The 19,975-nt window shown below is 42.8% G+C and overlaps 1 protein-coding gene across 9 annotated transcripts in view; it reads left to right on the top strand.

Moving 5' to 3' along the window:
- Positions 1 to 19,975, top strand: part of LOC149441566 (uncharacterized) — a 179,739-nt gene that overhangs the window by 56,191 nt on the left and 103,573 nt on the right. For all 9 annotated transcript variants that reach the window (XM_089657170.1, XM_089657162.1, XM_089657161.1 and 6 more), the window contains exons 2-4: positions 12,744 to 12,911; positions 13,718 to 13,928; positions 19,178 to 19,340. In XM_089657170.1, the coding sequence (XP_089513296.1) occupies positions 12,744 to 12,911; positions 13,718 to 13,928; positions 19,178 to 19,340 (542 nt within the window). The remainder of the gene's footprint in view (positions 1 to 12,743; positions 12,912 to 13,717; positions 13,929 to 19,177; positions 19,341 to 19,975) is intronic.

Raw genomic sequence — 19,975 nt, 5'->3', positions numbered from 1 at the left:
GCTAAAAATACAAACCGTAACCATTTTTTTTCTGGGTGCAGTAATGGCATTTTTTTTCAGGCCCATGGGAATGAGAGGAAATGGGCCAGGACCATGTACATGTTTTGCGCATCTGCACCATTAAGTCCTCCCAAGTGGACAAAACAGAATATGGAAACGATGGCAGAGAAATCTTAGTCTCACTAGCTCAGTGGGCTAGTGGTTAACATTTCTGCCTTGCAGTCCTCAGGTTGAATCGTGGCCAGGACACTATCTGCATGGAGTTTGCATATTCTCCTTGTGCTTGTGTGAGCTTTTTCCCACATTCCAAAGACATGCTTGTAGGTAACTTGGCCCTTGTTCCCATTCATTTCTCCTTTTGTGCCCTGATTCAAAGAAGGTCTACCATATCGTTATCATTACACCCATATGACTCTCTACTTGCTCTGTCCCCAATTCAGACAATGTTGGTATACTTGCAGGAATAATATGCATCTTCTCTAGATCAGCCTTTCTCAACCTTTTACCCTGGAGAAACCCTTAAAATAATATTAGGTTTTAGGGAACCCCAGCTAAAATCATATCATAGGTTCAGTGGGAATAATGCCCCTTAGATTGGCAGTCAGTGGGAAGAATGACCCCTTTATAGTGGTGGTTAGAATGCCATCTTTAGAGTCAGTGAAAAAGATCATGGGTGACATGCTATGGGCTCTGCCAAGTGGCAATGGACCTAAAACGATAAAGGCATCATCAGATGGGAGCTCACTTAGCCACAGATCAAGGAATCCCTAGCAACCAATGGAGGAACCCTAGGGTTCATGGAACCCTGGTTTAGAATGGCTGCTCTAGACATCCCCTTAAGAAATACATGGGAATCCTGCTATGGTCACACAGGTACATTGGATTTATGTATCTTTCTTTGTATAATTGACCTTTGTATTACCCTTTTGTTAGAATTTTTTAGAAAACCTGGATTGCTAAGCATCTTTTCACATGTCAATCAGGACTTTGTTGACATTTATTCTATTGTCTCCCATGTGAAGAAATGTCACCAGCACACCAAGGATTCCTCAAATGGGTCCAAAACTTTATTTTGTGGTCACATAATAAACATAAAGGCAACGTTTCGGAGCCACGCAGGGCCAGTTTGTCAGGCAAGTGTTGTTTCCCATGACCCCTTTCCAAAATATTTGTTCCCATTTCACTCCCCACCCCTTTTCTCTTGTGTTCCTTATAAATCCAAATTAAGAATTTGCCAAAATGTCCCTAGTATGAAATTCTATGAATGCTGCCTCATCTCCTATCTGCTCCAACACCAGTTTGATAAGTGCTTTGGATCCTCAGGAGAAAACTTCTATAGAAATACGAATTCATACAAGATGCTGATTCAGCCCACCAAGGTCCACCTATAACTACAGTGGTTAGCACCTCTGGGGTTCTTTGGTTCAAATTCCAGTCAGGATGCTACCTGCATGGAGCGTGCATGTTCTCCCTTGGGTAGGCTTCCTTCAGGTAATCTAGTTTTCTCCCATACTCCAAAGACATGTTGGTAGGATAATTGGATCTTGCCTAAATTGGCTCTAGTATGTGTACATATGAGATAGGGACCTTAGATTGTAAGTTCCTTGAGAGCAGGGACTTATGTGAACATACAATGTGCATAAATTGAGGGTGCTATATAAACACCTGTAATACCAAATTAATATCACTTTTGGAAGGATAGACCTTAAGATGCATCAAACTGTGGTGTCGCAGTGAACTTTGGTCATAAGGCAGTATGATAAACGGGGGATAGGCCATTGAATACCCACCCTACATTTGTTAATAAATGCTATAGACCAGCTTTTCTCAACCTTTTTATACCCCAGAGGAACCCTTGAAATAATTTCCAGATCTTGGGGAACCCCTACTAAAACTAATTCAATGGGGAGAATGCCCCTTACATTGGTGACCAGATGGAAGAATGTCCCCCTTACATTCGTGGTCAGACTGCCACCCCTGCCACAGACAGCTAAAAAAGATGATTGGTGTAATGCAGGTGGCTCAGCCAAGCGGTGTTGGCTCCTGGAACTGTGTAAGAACCATCAAGTGAGAGGTCAACCAACCACAGCTCAAGGAACCCCTCAAAACCTCTGGAGGAATTCTAGGATTCATTGAAATCCTGAATGATAATGGCTAAATGCTATAGACAGTCAAATCTTGCTCATGAAAATAAATTTGCTTTTGATGATTTGTTGTAGACTTTCTTTGTACCTGCTAAAATACCACACGTCCCAGCATAAACGTAATTGTCTGTTCAGACTTTCAGTGACTTTTTATTTCTACAACTCTGGTAGAGGCACAAGCTGCATGTGATCAGTGCAGGAGAAAAACTGTTTGGATTCCTTGGCATATGTGGCTTCCTGGATGATAGAGTTTTCCATTATGGGAGAAAATATATATTACTACACTTCAAATTTCCCCACAGTGCTGATTCTGCAGCACTTATTAGACAATTCCAATCAAAGAGAAATGCCAGTAAACTTACATAATATCGATATTGTATTTCTGTGCTATATTTGTGAGTTCCAGGATTGCTTGTAGCAAAGCTTCCAGTTCTTGATTTGATAGTGCTGGATACATTTTGTTCTACTTTTGGCACAGATCACACAGTCTGCAGTACACAATGTGATCTGGAACAAGCTCTGAAACCCTATGAGTTAAAATCAGGCCTTAGAGTGAAATCTAATGAGGGTCTGTTGATTTTTTTCAGGTGGAAATGACTTTTAGAAGCCTGTAAAAGCCATTAGCCTTTGTCTATATGCAACATTTGTATCCGTTTATATGCTCCTTGCATTGACCTTAAGATCTCCGTATCTGACCATATCACATGCCACTGGTTCTTCATGACTTTTGAGATCTGTTGTGGATGGAGCTCCTGAATAATGGATCCAAGACCCATTTAAAGGTCTGACATCAACAATATACCTGTGTGAAAGGGCTTAGATAGAAGCTGCATGCTAGTGCAGGAGCAATGACTTCAATTGCAAGGAAGCTGAAATGGTTTGGGCTTCACTGTCTCAGGACTAGTATGCAGCACATGCCAATAGTGGTTACATTTATGAAAGCTTTAATAAACAATAGTTTCATATGATAGATACCTGCAATGATATCTGTGGGTGAATGATGTGTACTCTGTCCAGTACTGATTCAAAATGTGATTTTTCTGGGGGGGGATTTCAGTAGGGTTAAGCCAGCCATAGATGGTTTGAATCTTGGCCAGTTCAGTAGGGACTGACCAAGATTTGAACCATATGGACAGGCTGATTGAACCCAAGTCAATTGTTGTACGACTTGGGTACAACTAGCATGCCGTTTTTTTACATGCGATTATTGCCAGCGCCTATTATAGTCGATAGCAGTAACTCTCCCTGCCAGCAGAACACAATAGCTCAGTGGCAGTCAAGGTTCATGGGGGAAAGAAAATCGCATCGTGTATGCCCTTCTTTATTCTGTTTAACTCAGGATGAGGTGTACAAAATTTCATGGAATCAAAATGGGTGAGCTGTAGATCACCAGGTGCTTAAGCACCAGAAGCCCCCGCTTCTTTGGCCTGGCAAAATTCAGCCACAGTGGGCAGGCGAGGCATTCTTTAACTTTTCGTTTCTTATGACTTAAGTGAGTGAAGATGGTGCAGAACTGGCTGGAAGGGAATGTTGTTGCTTGAAGGTTCTCATCTCTAGACCTGGTAGCCTTAAATTGGTTGGCAGAGATTTGTGGGAAAACTGAGGATCATCTAAGACTTTGGCCAGCAGGATATGCCAGGACTTGTATATGTATAATATTTTTAGTGCACTGATGGCCAGAACGATCAGATGTTTGGGGATGTGAAGAAGTGGTGACACACCGAGTGTTGGGGCCTGATTTGCAAGAGAGTGACAGGAGGCAGTTTGTCTATACAGAAAGGGACAATAAAGCTGGAAACATGACTCCTATGAATTTGCTGTCACTCTCCTTCTGTCATTGTGTATAGATTGTTCCTTTTTCTCTGCCTTTCCCTATCCCTCTCTCCCTCTCCTCCTCGCTCTCTGTCTTCAGCTCCCACTTGGATTGAGGTATGTGGAGGGTAATGAGTTTTTCCTCCCTGGCTTCTGGTTGGAAGTCCTGCAGACTGAAGGAATCGTGTTACTGGGAGTCTGCCATTCACATCAGCTCCTTTCATTAGTCTGCCCCCCTTCCCTGCTCCGTTCCTCTCCGTCTGTGTATTCTGGTCTGTTCTGTTTCTGTTCCCCAGAACTTCCACCTTCACTACCTTCACATTCCCCTGATTTTTCAACTATCTACCATCACATTCTCCTGATCTTTCAACGTATATACCTTCACATTCCCCTGAACATTATCTACCTGCACATTCCCCTGATCTTTAACGTATCTAAATTCATATTCTCCAGATGTTTCAACGTATCTACCATCACATTCTCCTGATCTTTTGAAGTATCTGTCTTCACAGTCCCCTGATCTTTTGAAGTATCTGTCTTCACAGTCCCCTGATCTTTCAACGTATTTGCCTTCACATTCCCCTGATCCTTCAATGTATCTATTTTCTCATTCCCCCAATCTTTCAACATATCTACCATCACATTAGCCTGATCTTTCAACGTATTTACCTTCACATTCCCCTGATTTTTTTATGTATCTACTGTCACATTCCCTCAATCTTCCAGCTGCTACTCTTTCACCCTACTCTTCCCCTAACCTTTTGCCACTTGATCACTTCTATTCCACATACCTAATTTTTCTTTACTTCTATTCCCTTGACCTTTCACCTTCCTTCCTTTTCCATACACCTGACCTTCCACCTCTTTGTAACTATTCCACTGACCTTCCACCTTAGGTTTCTTATTAAATTCCCTAACTTTAAACTTCCCTCCCGTCCTCCTGACATTCCAAAATCTCATTCTCTCTATTCTCCATCCTTTCTATTCATTGCACTCTGTATCTCAACTTCCTTTCACTTTATATACCCCTTTATTCCTCTGATATTCCATCATCTCGCCCCTTCCTCCATTCCCCTGTACTATCACTCATTCTTTTCAGGTACCCTACTCTCATTTCTCTTTCTCTTTCCCTCTACTCTCCTGAACTTCCACCTTCCCTCCCATTCTATAAACTTTATCTTCCTCTTCTCTGCTTTTCTTCTGATCTTCCACCTTCATTTCCCCAATGTTGCCCTGCCCCTTAAATGTCTATTTCTTCTTTTTTTCTTATGTTCAACTTCGTCATTCTCTCTGCTCTCCAGCCTTTCTCTTTATTGTCAAATCTATCCCATAATATACCAGTTTATATTCCCCTCTGCTCCCCTGTCCTTCCATCTTCTTATTCCTCTTATTCTCTGACCTTTCAAGTTCTCTTCATTTCATCTATCCTACCATTCCTCACCCCATTTTGCTAACCTTCCAATTTCATTTCCTCTCTTTTCCTCTGACCTTCCATCTTCTCATCCCTCCTATTGTTCTGACCTTCCATTTTCCTACCGCTCCTATTCCTTGACCTCAGCTCCTTTTTTGCCTGATCTTCCATCCTCCCTTCTCATTTCCTTGGCCATCCATCTTCATTTCCTCTCAATCCCTTTGATCTTCCAATTTTCTTGTCCTCTCTACTACCCCACCTTCTACCCTTCTATTACCTTGACCTTTGACCTTCTTTCCCCCTCCCCTGGCCTTCTTCCCACCTTTCTGTTTTCTCCATGATCATACTCTATCTCTTCTCCACTATTCCCTGATCATCCTAATTCCCTCCCTTTCTATTCCCATTACCTCCTCCCATCACCTACACCTTTTTGCATACTGGCTTTTGGCTGTTTAGACAAATCTCAGACATCAGCCGTCTGATATTACAGTACTGTAAATTTAATTCCTATTTCTTTCTCCGTACCCTCAGATCTGTCTCTGCCATCCCACCTTGCTTTCCATGCAAGCACAGGCAATCTCTTGGAGCTCTGCCATTGTGCATCTCTCTTACACTATGAAATATCTGGTAATGTGAAGAACCCATATCTTGCACATAGAAATCCCTGCCTAAAATATCACGTTGTTTAATGCACTAATGACGTCAAGTCTACATTTGAGCTGCAGGGAATAATTGAGAGAAATGTAATATAGGGTATAATTCTGTCTTTGAGGCCATTTGCTACTAAGATGTTGTCTTGGCGAACATCCATAATTGGGCCACCAGAAGATTCTGCTTCTTAGCAGCCTTTAGCTAGCTCTCCAACGATTTGCCAATCCACAGTGATTCAACAGACATGAATGGTCAGAGTTTACAATTTGATGGACAATGGAAGCAGGAAACGAAGCCAGTGATAGCCCCATATGATCACCATATGTAGGCAATATCTAAGCTTATCTTAGCCTTGCAGTGCTATGGTGAGGTCACTCTCAAACAAAAACAGGGTGTTCCATAACTGGGGGAGCCAAAGATTGCAAACAAAGTGTACAAACTCTAAAGAGAGTGCCAGACCAATGAACCAAAAGTCCAAAACCTTTCAATATATTCAGCAGGACATTACAAAACATTCAAGGCGTTTCAAGAGCCCAGAAGTATCCCTCTTCTCCAAAGCTCAAATATTTGAGCCTTGGGAGGACTCAAAATGGTGGGAATCACCACAATGAATCTGTTTGGGAAATTAAGAAAAGTGGCTGTTTTGTATTGTCCTACTGAACAACAGCCAATATTAAAAGTTTTTGGACTCTCAGTTCATTGGTCTGGTGCTCTCTTCAGACTTTGTACACATACTTTCTGAACTTCTGGTCTACTCATTTAGGGGGGACCCTGTATTGTGTTTGAGAGCAGCTTCACTGGATCCATTGGGCCTCATATGAACACATACATTATTTTTTGCTGTCTGTGTTCTATTGGAAAGATTTCACCTACTCCTATCCCAGAGATACAAAAGGAAGTGAGAAGAAATCTTCCCAAAGTGAGGAAAATTTCTCTCTTGGTTGTCACCAGAACAGGTACCCACATTGGAAGATTTACACTTACCTTCTGTTCTGTGACATCTGTAAAATGTTGGTTTCCTATCACTTTCTGTCCCGATGATAATGGTCACCAGAACAAATTGAGAGAATGAATCTACCTGGCAAGGGCACAGATAGCAATAAAAACCTGAGGATGAGTGTGTGATGCCGAAGCAATGGGATTGTCCTATTGCTATTATTATCCAATATTTTTGCAGGGGTGTTTAAATATCTGGTGTCTGGAATCTAAACTGGCAGCTTCTACACACCAAATGATTTCTGCAGTTTCCTTGGTTAGTAATGCAATAAATAAATCTGAGATAAGTTATTAGTCCAGATATAGACTTAATCCAATGTAATGTCACGTAGAAGACTTCATAAAAGAGTCAACATGTTGCAGGGGCCCAAACATTGCATATATTACATCCCTATGCCTGTCTAGTCTGTCTACCTTGCTTTCCTATCTTGAAGCCTTGATGACGAAGGTCGAGTCCTGTCCACTGAAACGCGTTGCCTCTTTTATAACGTCATCTACTTGATATTACATCGAAATACATTTATATTGGACTATTATCTCTTAGAGTGATGCTTCAGTCTTTTTTTTTTTTTTTTTGGGTAGAACTAAAAAAGAGTTCTCTAATCATTCCCAACATTGTCCACTACAAAAAAAAAAAAAGTTTTGACTGTACATTTTTTTGTAGATGTCTTTTTTGCACTTGGAGACCAGTCAGTAGTGTAGTACTCCCATATGAAATGATAGGGACATGTCTTTTGTCGAAAGAGTTTGGCACTATAAGTTGACCCTCTTTCCCATAGTTGGAGATTTATGCATATGTAGGATAGTGTACAGGATATTCTCTTGAATAGGCAGTTTTCCTCTGATGGGTACAGGGAAGGGTGTATTCGGGGATCCTTTTTGATGGATATTGCAGACTTTGCTGGCATTTTTACTGTGAAATATTTACAGCTGCCAGTTTCCATTCTCTCAGCCCTGCAATGTCCAGACACCTGCGAGGCTGTGCAAACCTCAGAAATTCTTAGTGAGGCACCGTAGACTGAGGCGTGTGTACGCCCTGTGTCTCTGCAATGCTCTGTGACTCTCCGCAATGCTCTGCAGCTCTGTGCTTCTCTGCAATCGTATGCAGCTTCTCTCTACAAAGCCGTTCTCCTAACTATGCCCCCTTTGCCATACTCTAAGGTGAGGTGCACCTCTTCAAAAAAAAAAGTGACCCAAATCACTAAACACTCATACTCTAATATAATTTGCAATCATTTTAAAGCAGCCGTAGACTGTAATTGAAAACATCTACCTATAGGCAAGACATCGACCTACAGGCAAGACATCTACCTACAGGCAAGACATCTACCTACAGGCAAGCTTATAATCAGTCTCACCTGTAGGTACCATAAATAATATCCTAACCTTGCGCTGGTTAGGAGATATTCCCATCAGGTCCAGCTGATGACATTACTGCACATGCACAATGCGCTCTGCATTCACAGCACACTGAGTGCCCTGCTGCCATCTCGGCATGGGAGTGACGTCATCATGGTATGCCCATTCAAATGGCAGAAGATGTGCATATTAGCACACTATGGCATACAACTGCAGGGGCCCATTTTTTAAAAATTGACAGAGTTTACTACAACTTTAAATATTAAATATGCAGCTTTCATTAAATCAATATCTGGTGATCCTGCCGTGAAGGTCCTTGTTAAGGTACCTCCTGGTATAAGGTGACAGCACCCTGTCCCCCTCTCCTAATTGAGTTGTCAACAGGTCCCTCACTCTTCCAACGGAGACTAGAAATAGCCATGCCAGTGCACGATGCTCAGACATGTTCCAGTATCACCAGTGTGTGTCATTGATGACCTAAATTAACCCCCGCTTATGGTTTTATATCATTCAGTCTGAGTTGCATGGGTCTGTGTTGGGTGTTCTTGAACTTTTTATCCAAAGCTATGGTTGGCATCAGGGGCGGACTGACAACTCATGTGTCCTTGCCCACACTCAAAGCACACCCAAAAAAGCCTATAAAAGGTACCAGGGGCATTTCATGGGGCCCCCTACTGACCCCGGCCCTCAGGCAGTGCCCGAGTGCTCGAATGGTCAGTTCACCCCTGGTTGGCATACAATTTCATCCGCTTGTATTTTTGGATCTGTTGATTGTTTTGACATTCTTTGATGACCTAAAGCACCCTCTGATTATGGATTTTATGTCATTCAGTATGAGTTGTATGGGTCTTTGTTGGGTGTTCTTTTTATCCAAAACTAAGGTTGGCATGGCGACTTTGATTGAGTTGTGTTGTGTTAGGAACTTGTCAGGCCCACTTTAAAAGCTCAACTTATCCAAAAAAAAATTACATATTGGTTGGAAAAAGACACTGGTGGCTTCAGTAATCTGCTGCTTATTGTAGCAAACAGGGACCTTCAAGAGAGCATATCATCCAGGACTTCCTAAACTCCCAACATTGATTGAGTTGTGCTGTGTTAAGCATGCTTTGAATGGAAATCTTGTCCAAAAATAATGTCCCGGTCTTAGGAAGGCTGTATTGCTGCCTTCAGATAGCATACAGGGACATCAGGAACCTGTACTGAGAAATCAAGTAATGTGGGAGTGCGTTTACACAACAAGAGGTCCAAAGAGGATACAGGAGATCAGCAACACTGATATACAATAAAAAAATAGTGATGAAAACTGTTTTTTTTTCAAATGGCAGTTGTTTTGTTACAAAGTGTTTGATCAAACTCACCCATATCAAATATATTGACATATAAAAAAATCAAAAGAATCAAAAAACAAAAAAAACAAAAAATCTGAAGAATATATTTAAAAAATATATATTTTTAAAATTACTTTTCTTATATAATTTGTAATACATAAAAACGCATTTCAACATACAGAGTATATATATATATATATATATATATAAATATATTTTGAAATATACTGAATAGGGCCAAAATTGTAGTATTTCAAATATATGTCTATATATTTGGGAAGGATATTTTTAAAATATATTTAAACTATATTTTTTTTCCATGTGGGCAGTGTCATTTAGTTAAGGTTTATTGAAACAAAATGGCAGTTGTTTATGATACACAGTGCTTGATCAAACTTAGTGTCATTTAGTTAGGGTTTATTGAAAAAAAGGCAGTTGTTTATGACACTCAGTGCTTGATCAAATTCAGTGTTGAAAAAAAATGGCAGTTGTTTATGACACACAGTGCTTGATCAAACTCAGTTGCATTCATTGAGGGCTTACATTCACTTTAATTTTCTCTGTATGGGGATGTCTGTATGCAAGCTTTGCAACAATGGGTCTCTGTATACTGTGCGTCACTGACTCCATGTAGGACGGTAATGTCACTGGTGGGCCTGCAGCCAGACAACATGTAGAGAGGTCACAGGAGGTGACTCTAATCCACGAGGGGCTTTTAAAAAAACAACCGAATATAATTTGTATCTCTTCATCTCTCCCATTTGTCTCTACTGCTATCTTCGACAAGGAATTCAAATTCTTTTTCTTATCTTTTTATAAGATACACATGTGTATGTGAACTGCAAACAAAACAGGTTATTCTAGTTCAGGATAGAAAAAGGGGATAGAACCTCTGTAAAGTTTTTATCACTATCTGTATTTCCATTGAGAGATGTCCCATCACATTATGTCACATTATGTCCCAACCACATAAGGTTAGGTTATGACCATTGCATGTCAGGAATGTGAACAAAGTTGCATGCTATCCTGGCACTTTAGCAGACACATGGTTAATTGATAATGGCACCCCCACTCATCTGGAAATGCGCATGTTTTCATGGGCACCAAAACTGCTTTGAGTCCAGGCATTGCTAAATTCACATTAAACTGAAAAAAGACCTCTCACAATTTGTTTTCAGTATTCTCACAGGGAATAAAGTATATGTGCTTTATAAGCCTAGCTATGAGGTTAGACAGGGCGCCTTTCCTTCCCGGACAGTTGTCCGACAACGTAGCTAGCAAGGAGACAGCTGTTTGATAACTAGCGTTTGTCAGCCTCCCATCCCTCTGCATTCCTCTTGTCTCCGCTTGCCTCAGGCAAGTGCATGGAGCCGAGACAAGCGCTGGTTATAAAGCAGCTATCTCCTTGCTAACTATGTTGGCGGACAACTGCATAGGAAAGGGTGGTGCCCTGTCCGACAACATAGCTAGCAAGGAGATGGCTGTTGTATAACCAGCGCTTGTCTCGGCTCCAAGCACTTGCTTGAGACAAGCGAAAGCAAAAGGAATCCAGAGGGATGGGAGGCTGATGCACCAGTTAACAAACAGCTGTCTCCTTGCTAGCTATGTTGTCAGACAGCTGCGGAGGAGGAGTGGTGCCCTGTGCAATAACATAGTTAGCAAGGAGATGGCTGATTTAAAACCAGCGCTTGTCAGTTCTAAGTACTTGCCTGAAACAAGCAGAGGAGAGGGGAATGCAGCAGGGTGGGAGGCTAACACACACCAGTTATCAAGCATCTGTCTCCTTGCTAGTTACGTTGTCGGACAGCTGCGGAGGAGGAGTGGTGCCCTGTCCGATAACATAGCTAGTAAGGAGATGGCTGATTTATAACCAGCACTTGTCAGCTCTTGCCTGAGACAAGCAAAAGAAAGAGTACGGGGAGCAGCGGGATGGGAGGCTGACACACACCACTTATCAAGCAGATGTCTCCTTGCTAGTTACGTTCTTGGGCAGCTGCGGAGGGATGGGGGCACCCTGTTCGACCTTGTAGATAGGCTTACAAAGTACATAGGAACATGGGGAAAAGTACCACATGTTCTTTGTCCCCTAGGGAACAGAAAACTGAAAAAAAATGTAATCATTCAATAAAATATGCTTCTGGACTCTACTACCAATAGTGTGGTGCCCTTACTATGTTTTACATTTCGGGATCTTTCTAAAGACCCCCTTCTATGTTTGGGAGTGCTATTGTCACATAGGAGTAGCCTCACCAAAGCGATGTCACACAAGGTTGGCCGTTAATATTAAGGGCTTTAGCACCTCTAATACATGTGCTATTGACAGATATTACCATAATAAGTGTTCTCATTGAAAGATTTCCCTTCTTCTCTTGATCTGATGACCTGTCAAATTTTAGATTTGCCCTCATTTCTTGTCCTGTTGACAGCAATACAACACCAATACCCATTCCACATTCTAACGCTCATATGATGCATCTTCACCCCTGGTATGCTTGAACAAAAAAATGTGGACCTCTTGACCATGCCTATATGCTTTATGTATTGAGCTGCGTGTTTTGCTGTTTGGATATTTGCCATAATAAGCCAGTGACACTTAGAGAGTTGCCTCTGAGATTATGTATGCATGAGGGCAGCCATGTTGCTTATTACGCACAGGCTTAGTAGTATTACTATACAATGACCATGCATCTCACAGCCCCTCTTACATCAATACATAACCAAAGCCAGAGTCCAAGCTCAGTCAATGAAAACAGTCTTGGTAGTGTAAGTGGCATATCCTGAAACTGATTTTCTTGCAGCAGCCACTCAGCAACGATTTTGGCTGCACTAAATATCCTACAGATATCCAGTTGAGAGCATATTTATAAGTCATGACAAATGATTTCTAAAATGTGACACAGCAAACAGGCAGAGGTGTAAAACCATGTCCACAATTGCGTTTTGCTAACTGTTACTATAGGAATGTTAATTGAAAAATAATTTTTAAAAGCCAAAAATGGTCTAGATGTGACTCACCTCCATTATATGTTTTTTTTCTCACAGCTGACCCTGTTGACATCCTAAAGGGCCTGAAATTTAATACACAACCTGAAGGTGTAAAGAAGACCTCTGGCCTTTGTCCGGCCCGACGTTCAAGCACTGGTGGAGATGTGGCCTACAAGATTTCAAAGCAAGCTCAGATCAGCGCCCCCACGTGGCAGTTATTCCCAGGTACCTCTATTGCACCTTTAAGGAATGACTGGGAGAAGAATAGGGCTGGCAAATGATGAACCAAGCCTAATGTCCCCATGGTCAGTCTTGTTTTGATGAATACTTGCAAAGAAAGATGGACAAGAATTCTGATGAGTTGACTCCTGTCAAGAATTATCTCTCAGCCACCAATCAGATTCTTCAGATATTTTTGTAGTTGGTGAAGCCTAAAAAGCTGAGTTTTGGGGGGTTAGCGGGGTAAGAGGGGTTTCCTGTTGTTTTATAAGGTCTTGTTCTGCCCCCCCAGTTAGGATTTTGGGTTGCTGACTGTTCTGCTGCCAGTCAATATCCTGGAACCTTCGGATATAGGTGAACTTTGCATATTGGGGCAGCAAGGGGCCTGACCAGCCAATGACTGTGCCCCAGTGCTAACAGATGGAAGGTGGAGGGCTTACCATATTGTAAGTGTGCAATTGCTGACAAAACTGGGCATTGTCTGAATTTGCTAGAAATACTTTGGTCTTGGTGGGGATTGGAGTGGTAGAAAGGTCAGGTGGTTTGGGGTTTGTATGACATGTTCTCTTTAAATCTAAGTTTTGGGTAGACTGACCCTTTTCAAAAAGAGGAAATTGAATATCCAATTGTCACCAGTGATGATGGCAGTCTCTTGGGATGCCCCTGTATTACATGACTGCTCCCAAACTCACTGCTATTGTATGATGATCCTAAACATTGGTGGGTCGCATTGTTTAGGATCATCAGTGAACTCCCCTTAATCAGGAGAAACCACCATGTGTCTGCAGAGCTAACATTTTATACTTCTGCAGGTAAATTCCCAGAAGATTTTTCCATTATGGCCCTATTCCGGGCGAAGACTGGGACGCAGGCTTTCCTCTTGTCCATATACAATGGGGATGGAATCCAGCAGATCGGAGTAGAGGTGGGACGCTCTCCTGTCTTCCTGTATGAAGACCAGCGCGGAAATCCCAAACCTGAAGACTATGCTTTATTCAGCGGGGTCAATCTGGCCGATGGAAAGTCAGTAAATATGGCTCACTTTTTAAAAAATACTTCTTGAGTCACTTCTTTTGTTTCTCTTTCAGCTTCAATTTCATATACTGTCCTCCGTCAACTCCCACTTCCTGTCCTACTTCCAACTTTTTCACTCCCTCTGCTGTTTATAGAGGTCTTCAGGAGAAAGAGTTAAACTTTCTCAATCCTATTTCCTATCACATCTTCCTTAAGTGCAGCAGAAATGAGTGGAAGGGGGTGGGGCCAAGCTTGACTTATAGGAAAAGTCTAGCTTTGCATATAATTTCATCTGCTTGTATTTCTGGATCTGTTGATTGTTTAGACATTCTTTGATGACCTAAAGTAACCTCCGCTGATGGATTTTATATCATTCAGTCTGAGTTGCATGGGTTTGTGTTGGGTGTTCTTTTTATCCAAAACTAAGGTTAGTATGGCGACTTTGATTGTGTTGTGTCATGTTAAGAACTTGGCAGGCCCTCTTTAAAAGCTCATCTTATTAAAAAAATTACATATTGGTTGGAAAAAGACACTAGTGGCTTCAGTAATCTGCTGCTTATTGTAGCAAGCAGGGACCTTCAGGAGAACATACCATCCAGGAGTTCCCAAACTCCCAACATTGATTGAGTTGTGCTGTGTTAAGGATGCTTTAAATGTCAATCTTGTCCAAACATAATGTCCTTGTTTTAGGTAGGCTCTGTTGCTGCCTTCAGATAGCAATCAGAGACCCTAAATAGGAGATGTGATACAGGACTTTCCAACCTTTAGCCCCCCTCTTTGCCCTAGTAAGTCCTCTTGCTTGGCTTTATGTTAGCATGTGGTCCTGAGTGACCCTTTGGCGCATCTCTATTATTTCCTGTGTATGGTCCAGCGTGGTAAGCGTGTCCAAATAGTTCAGCCTAAAAACAGAAAGTAGGTCACTGAACTTGCCAGTATCTACCCAAAACCGAGTAACTCAGTTTGGGAAGACTTGTCTTTTATCGCAAAGGTGTAATTATAGAATTTTGAAGGCCACAGAAGAAAAAATTGTTGAATATATTTAAGAGGAACATGCTGGGAGTTCTTTTTGCCATGCAATGGCAAAAAGACTACACAACTCCAAAGAAAAAGACCGGCTGTCCTCCAAAAAAAATAAAAAATTCAAGCATTGGCAACTTTATTCATATGGACAACATGAACAATGAATCCCTGCCGGGGACCTTCGCTGACGTGTTTCAACTTCAATTGAGGAAAGTGGAAAAATAGCACTGGTTATCTCACTGGTATTGCTATCTTAAAGTCTTGATGTTGATGTAAGTTATCTGGTTTTCGGGCAAACAGCTGCTACCCCCCCCCCCCCCAAGAGGATCTTCACGGTCTCCTTTGCTTGTAGTTTAACATAACAAAAATGGAATTTGAAGCATTTCACCCTCAATGATGGGCTTAATCCTAAAGGTGGATGAAGGTTGTGTCAAAGGAGAAGGTTCCAAGTAAGGACTCTTTAGTTGTTCTAATGAATAAAGTTGCTAGTGTTTGAATTTTTTTGGCGTGCAGTTGGTCTTTCCCTTTGGATTTTTGCACTTTAAATGACTGCATTTGGTATTTTGAATAGCCAGTATAAAGGAAAAGTTGGAGAAAATTGATCCTTTATGGTCTGCTTATCTAGGGGTGTGTCCTTTGCCTACATACTATGTAATAAATGGGTCCTCTTTTCCATCTCAGGAAGTTAGGAGGTATAGAATGTCTCCATAGTTCAGGATTGGAACCCAGACTGCAGTGTAGATGTTCTTCTTTTATGTTTAGACCTGCACAGTCTTTATGGTGATGCAACACATATTTTTGGGGGACTAAACACAACATTGACAGGTGCTTCTTTAATACCTTTGATCTAGTCTCATGGAGCACTACCCCCTATATACAGCCTATCAGGCAGCGCTCAGAACCCCTTGGGGCTGTGTTGGCTGCAAATCAAGATGAAGGTCAACAGTGGCCAACATATTTAATTTACGACAGGTTGCCGGTCACTACTATTGTATGATGATCAACACACTGGTGGGCCACATTGAGTCAGTGAACTCCCCTGAACCAGTAACCACCCATTGGGGACCAGGGGCATATTTGCTGCAAGGCAAACAAGGTGATTGTCTTGGGTGACATCTTTCAAAAAGGGAGGGGGGGCGGCGTGGTGTGGCGGGGGGGGGGGGGGGGTTTCGTAGGTGAGGGAGCTGGTGGTTGGCGGGGGCAGGGAGGTAGATTTTTTGTGTTGCCTAGGATAGCCCAAAACCTAAATACACCACTGTTGGGGACACACTATTAAGATTGAGTTTAATCTAAATATATTTTGCCTTCCTGGTTCCTCCCCCCCCCCCTCATCAAAATGACATATTTTCATAAACCCTTTTTGTTTTAATTCCATATTATAGATCCAGCAACATCATCACTGAATCTCTGTGCTTCTCTAAGCTTTACAGCAGACCACGGCTGGTGGGAGGAGCTGGCAGGGTGTTGTACATAGCTTCCTAAAAACATCACAGCCCCCGCCTCAGTACTCCTCTCAAGAGGTCTCAATCCTGATGAAAGCAGTGGGCTGGCTCTTGGGAGGAGTTATGCAAATATCAAAATGCCTTGATGGGTGGGTGTCAGTCTGGAGAAGTGGGTGTGCCTAGGCAGGCTATATCTGCATGCAGACTGCCCACATGTGACGCTGAGCCTCCGTGATTGAAAGAACTGCAATCCAATGAATGAAAAGGGTAGGCCAGGGACAGTCAGGCTGGGGAGGAGGAAAGCGCTACATGATGCTGGATGTCCTCCAGCCAGGAAATGAGGTGGGCTCAATGTGACATGCACCAATCCAACTTTATGCACATTGCTAGAAGCACTGGTACCAGTTGGGTCGGTGTACACAATAATATCCCCCAGCATTGGTGTCAGTTGGGTCAGTGGACACAATAATAACCCTCAGCATTGTTGTCAGTTGGGTCAATGGACAATAATAACCCCCAGCATTGGTGTCAGTTGGGTCAGTGTACACAATAATAACCCCCAGCATTGGTGTCAGTTGGGTCAGTGTACACAATAATAACTCCCAGCACTGGTGCCAGTTTGGTCAGTGTATACAATAATGACCTCCAGCATTGGTGTCAGTTGGGTTGGTGTACACAATAACCCCCAGCATTGGTGTCAGTTGGGTCAGTGGACACAATAATAACCCCCAGCATTGGTGTCAGTTGGGTCACTGGACTCAAAAATAACCCCCCAGCATTGGGGTCAGTTGGGACAGTGGACACAATAATAACCCCCAGCATTGGTGTCAGTTTGGTCAGTGGACACAATAATAACCCCCAGCATTGGTGTCAGTTGGGTCAGTGAACATAATATTAACCCCCAGAATTACTGTCAGTTTTTCCAGTGAATATGATAATAACCCCCAGCATTGGTATCAGTTTGGTCAGTGTACACAATAATAACCCCCACCATTGGTGTCAGTTGGGTCAATGTATACAATAATAACCCCCAGTATTGGTGTCAGTTGGGTCAATGTATACAATAATAACTCCCAGCATTGGTGTCAGTTGGGTCAGTGTACACAATAATAACTCCCAGCACTGGTGCCAGTTGGGTCAGTGGACACAATAATAACCCCCAGCATTGGTGTCAGTTGGGTCAGTGGACACAATAATAACTTCAAGCATTAGTGTCAGTTTGGTCAGTGGACACAATAATAACCCCCAGAATTACTGTCAGTTTTTCCAGTGGACATGATAATAACCCCCAGCATTGGTATCAGTTTGGTCAGTGTACAAAATAATAACCCCCAGCATTGGTGTCAGTTGGGTCAGTGTACACAATAATAACCCCCCACATTGGTGTCAGTTGGGTCAGTGGATGCAATAATAACTCCCCACATTGGTGTCAGTTGGGTCAGTGTACACAATAATAACCCCCCACATTGGTGTCAGTTGGGTCAGTGTACACAATAATAACCCCCCCACATTGGTGTCAGTTGGGTCAGTGGATACAATAATAAACCCCCACATTGGTGTCAGTTGGGTCAGTGTACACAATAATAACCCCCCCACATTGGTGTCAGTTGGGTCAGTGGATACAATAATAACCCCCCACATTGGTGTCAGTTGGGTCAGTGTACACAATAATAACCCCCCACATTGGTGTCAGTTGGGTCAGTGGATACAATAATAACCCCTAGCATGAGAGTCAGTTGGGTCAATGGACACAACAATATCCCCCAGCATTGGTGTCAGTGCATGCAATAATAACCCCCAGCATTTGGGGAAGAGGAGATTACATTCCCACAGCTGGAGGGAGGGAAAGAGCAGAATCCCATCAGCTATCATAGCCCTGCACTGTGCTCTGTTCTGAATGACAGGTGGTGGCAGCAACACTCATTCGGGTAACTGGAGAGCAGAGCTCTCATTGGCTCTCAGTGCCCCCTCTCCACATAGCACCTCTGAGCCCAAGTCACATACCTCTTCTACCCACCCCATGTCCCGGCCCTGTGCACAGTACATAGTTGCTGATCCTGAACACAATAGAACTTACTGTCAGATTTCAAAAGTTGTAACAGGGCCGTGGGAGAAAAAGTGGGAGTATTTGGGTAATGATACGAATCTTACAGAAAAGGGAATTCAGTGCAGAAGATGATTGTAGAGGATAGGATAGACCATTGGTTGTCAACTTATGAGCCAAAGGGGGACTCAAATGCGGCCCCTGACATCTCCAAAGGGCCGCACATAATGTTCAGTATATGTAATGCTTGGGAGGACTGTCAGACTGCAGATCTAATAGAAGAAATGAGGGTCAGAGAGTGAGGACAGGATACATTGTTGGTGGGGATATCCAGCAGAAGACAACATGAAACTGGGAACATGTTCAATGAGTCTGGTAGAGATCAATGCTATTCCCCAATAAATGTTCCCACTGCAGACCGCTGAGGTCTGAACAGGGGCGGACTGACAACTCATGGGGCCCCCGGGCAATAGGGGATCATGGGGCCCCTGTGTCCTTGGCCAAACTCAAAAAAGCCTATGAAAAAGGTACCAGGGGCATCTCATGGGCCCCCTACTGACCTTGGGCCCTCGGGCAGTGCCCGAGTTTCCATATGGTCAGTCCACCCCTGGGCCTGAGGGCCACACATCATATACCAAAGGGCCGCAGGTTGGTCACCATGGGGATAAATATTGGCATGTCCTTGCACGGCCGGTCATGTTGGGTCCTGTCCCTGGTTCTTCTCACCTCGCCCCTTTTTTTTGTGTCCCCAGATGGCATCGCCTCGCTCTGAGTGTACAGAAGAAGTCCGTCACCTTAATCCTGGACTGTAAGAAGAAGATAACCAAGCCACTGCCGCGAGGGAACAAACCCATTGTAGACACTAAAGGAATCACTGTATTCGGGATGAGGTTCTTGGATGAGGAATCATTTGAGGTAAGGTCCAATGTACTCTTATCCAAAAAGATCTCCACCTTAAATAAAAAAAAATTCCATCTTAAATTTAAAAAAAGAACTCCACCCTAATACAGCTAGTATATGAAGGATTTCAACAGAAATTGAAGAGGTTAGAAGCTCTGTCTGGTTTAAAGTGGTTGTAAACCTCAGACATGAAATATGAACAAAGCATATCCCTCTATAGTGTGTACTTGTCTCAGTCCAGAGCACTAAGTGTCATTTCTGCCTGCTGCCTCGTTCCTCTGCTATCAGCATGAATCACATAGTTATATAGTTAGTCTGGTTGAAAAAGAAGCACAAAAAAACACCAAGTTCATCAAGTTCAACCCATGTCTTACAGGCTTTCTTGACACAAAGAGAAAAAAGGTGACAGGGAAGGGAGCTCCAGCACACAGCCTGTGATTGACAGCTTCAGCTCTGTTCCTTTATGGTGTGTGATGGGGTGCGTTTCCCTTCCCTCCAATCAGCTCTCAGAGCTCTCCTCACTGAGCTCTGCAGAGTGTAATTTTAGCTATCTGGCCCTCTGCTTTCTGTAAGCTCTGACAAGCTGTATAAATTCTGTACTTTGAATGGATGTAGAGAAGAGAAGACTGTAGATAAATAGGTTCAACTTG

This window comes from Staurois parvus, unplaced genomic scaffold (assembly GCF_062004578.1).
Source record: "Staurois parvus isolate SC_StPar_1 unplaced genomic scaffold, SC_StPar_1.0 ptg000973l, whole genome shotgun sequence".
NCBI classification, from domain to species: Eukaryota; Metazoa; Chordata; class Amphibia; order Anura; family Ranidae; genus Staurois; species Staurois parvus.
The sequence above is the reverse complement of the archived record's forward strand: the minus strand, read 5'-3'. Positions and strand labels throughout refer to the sequence as shown.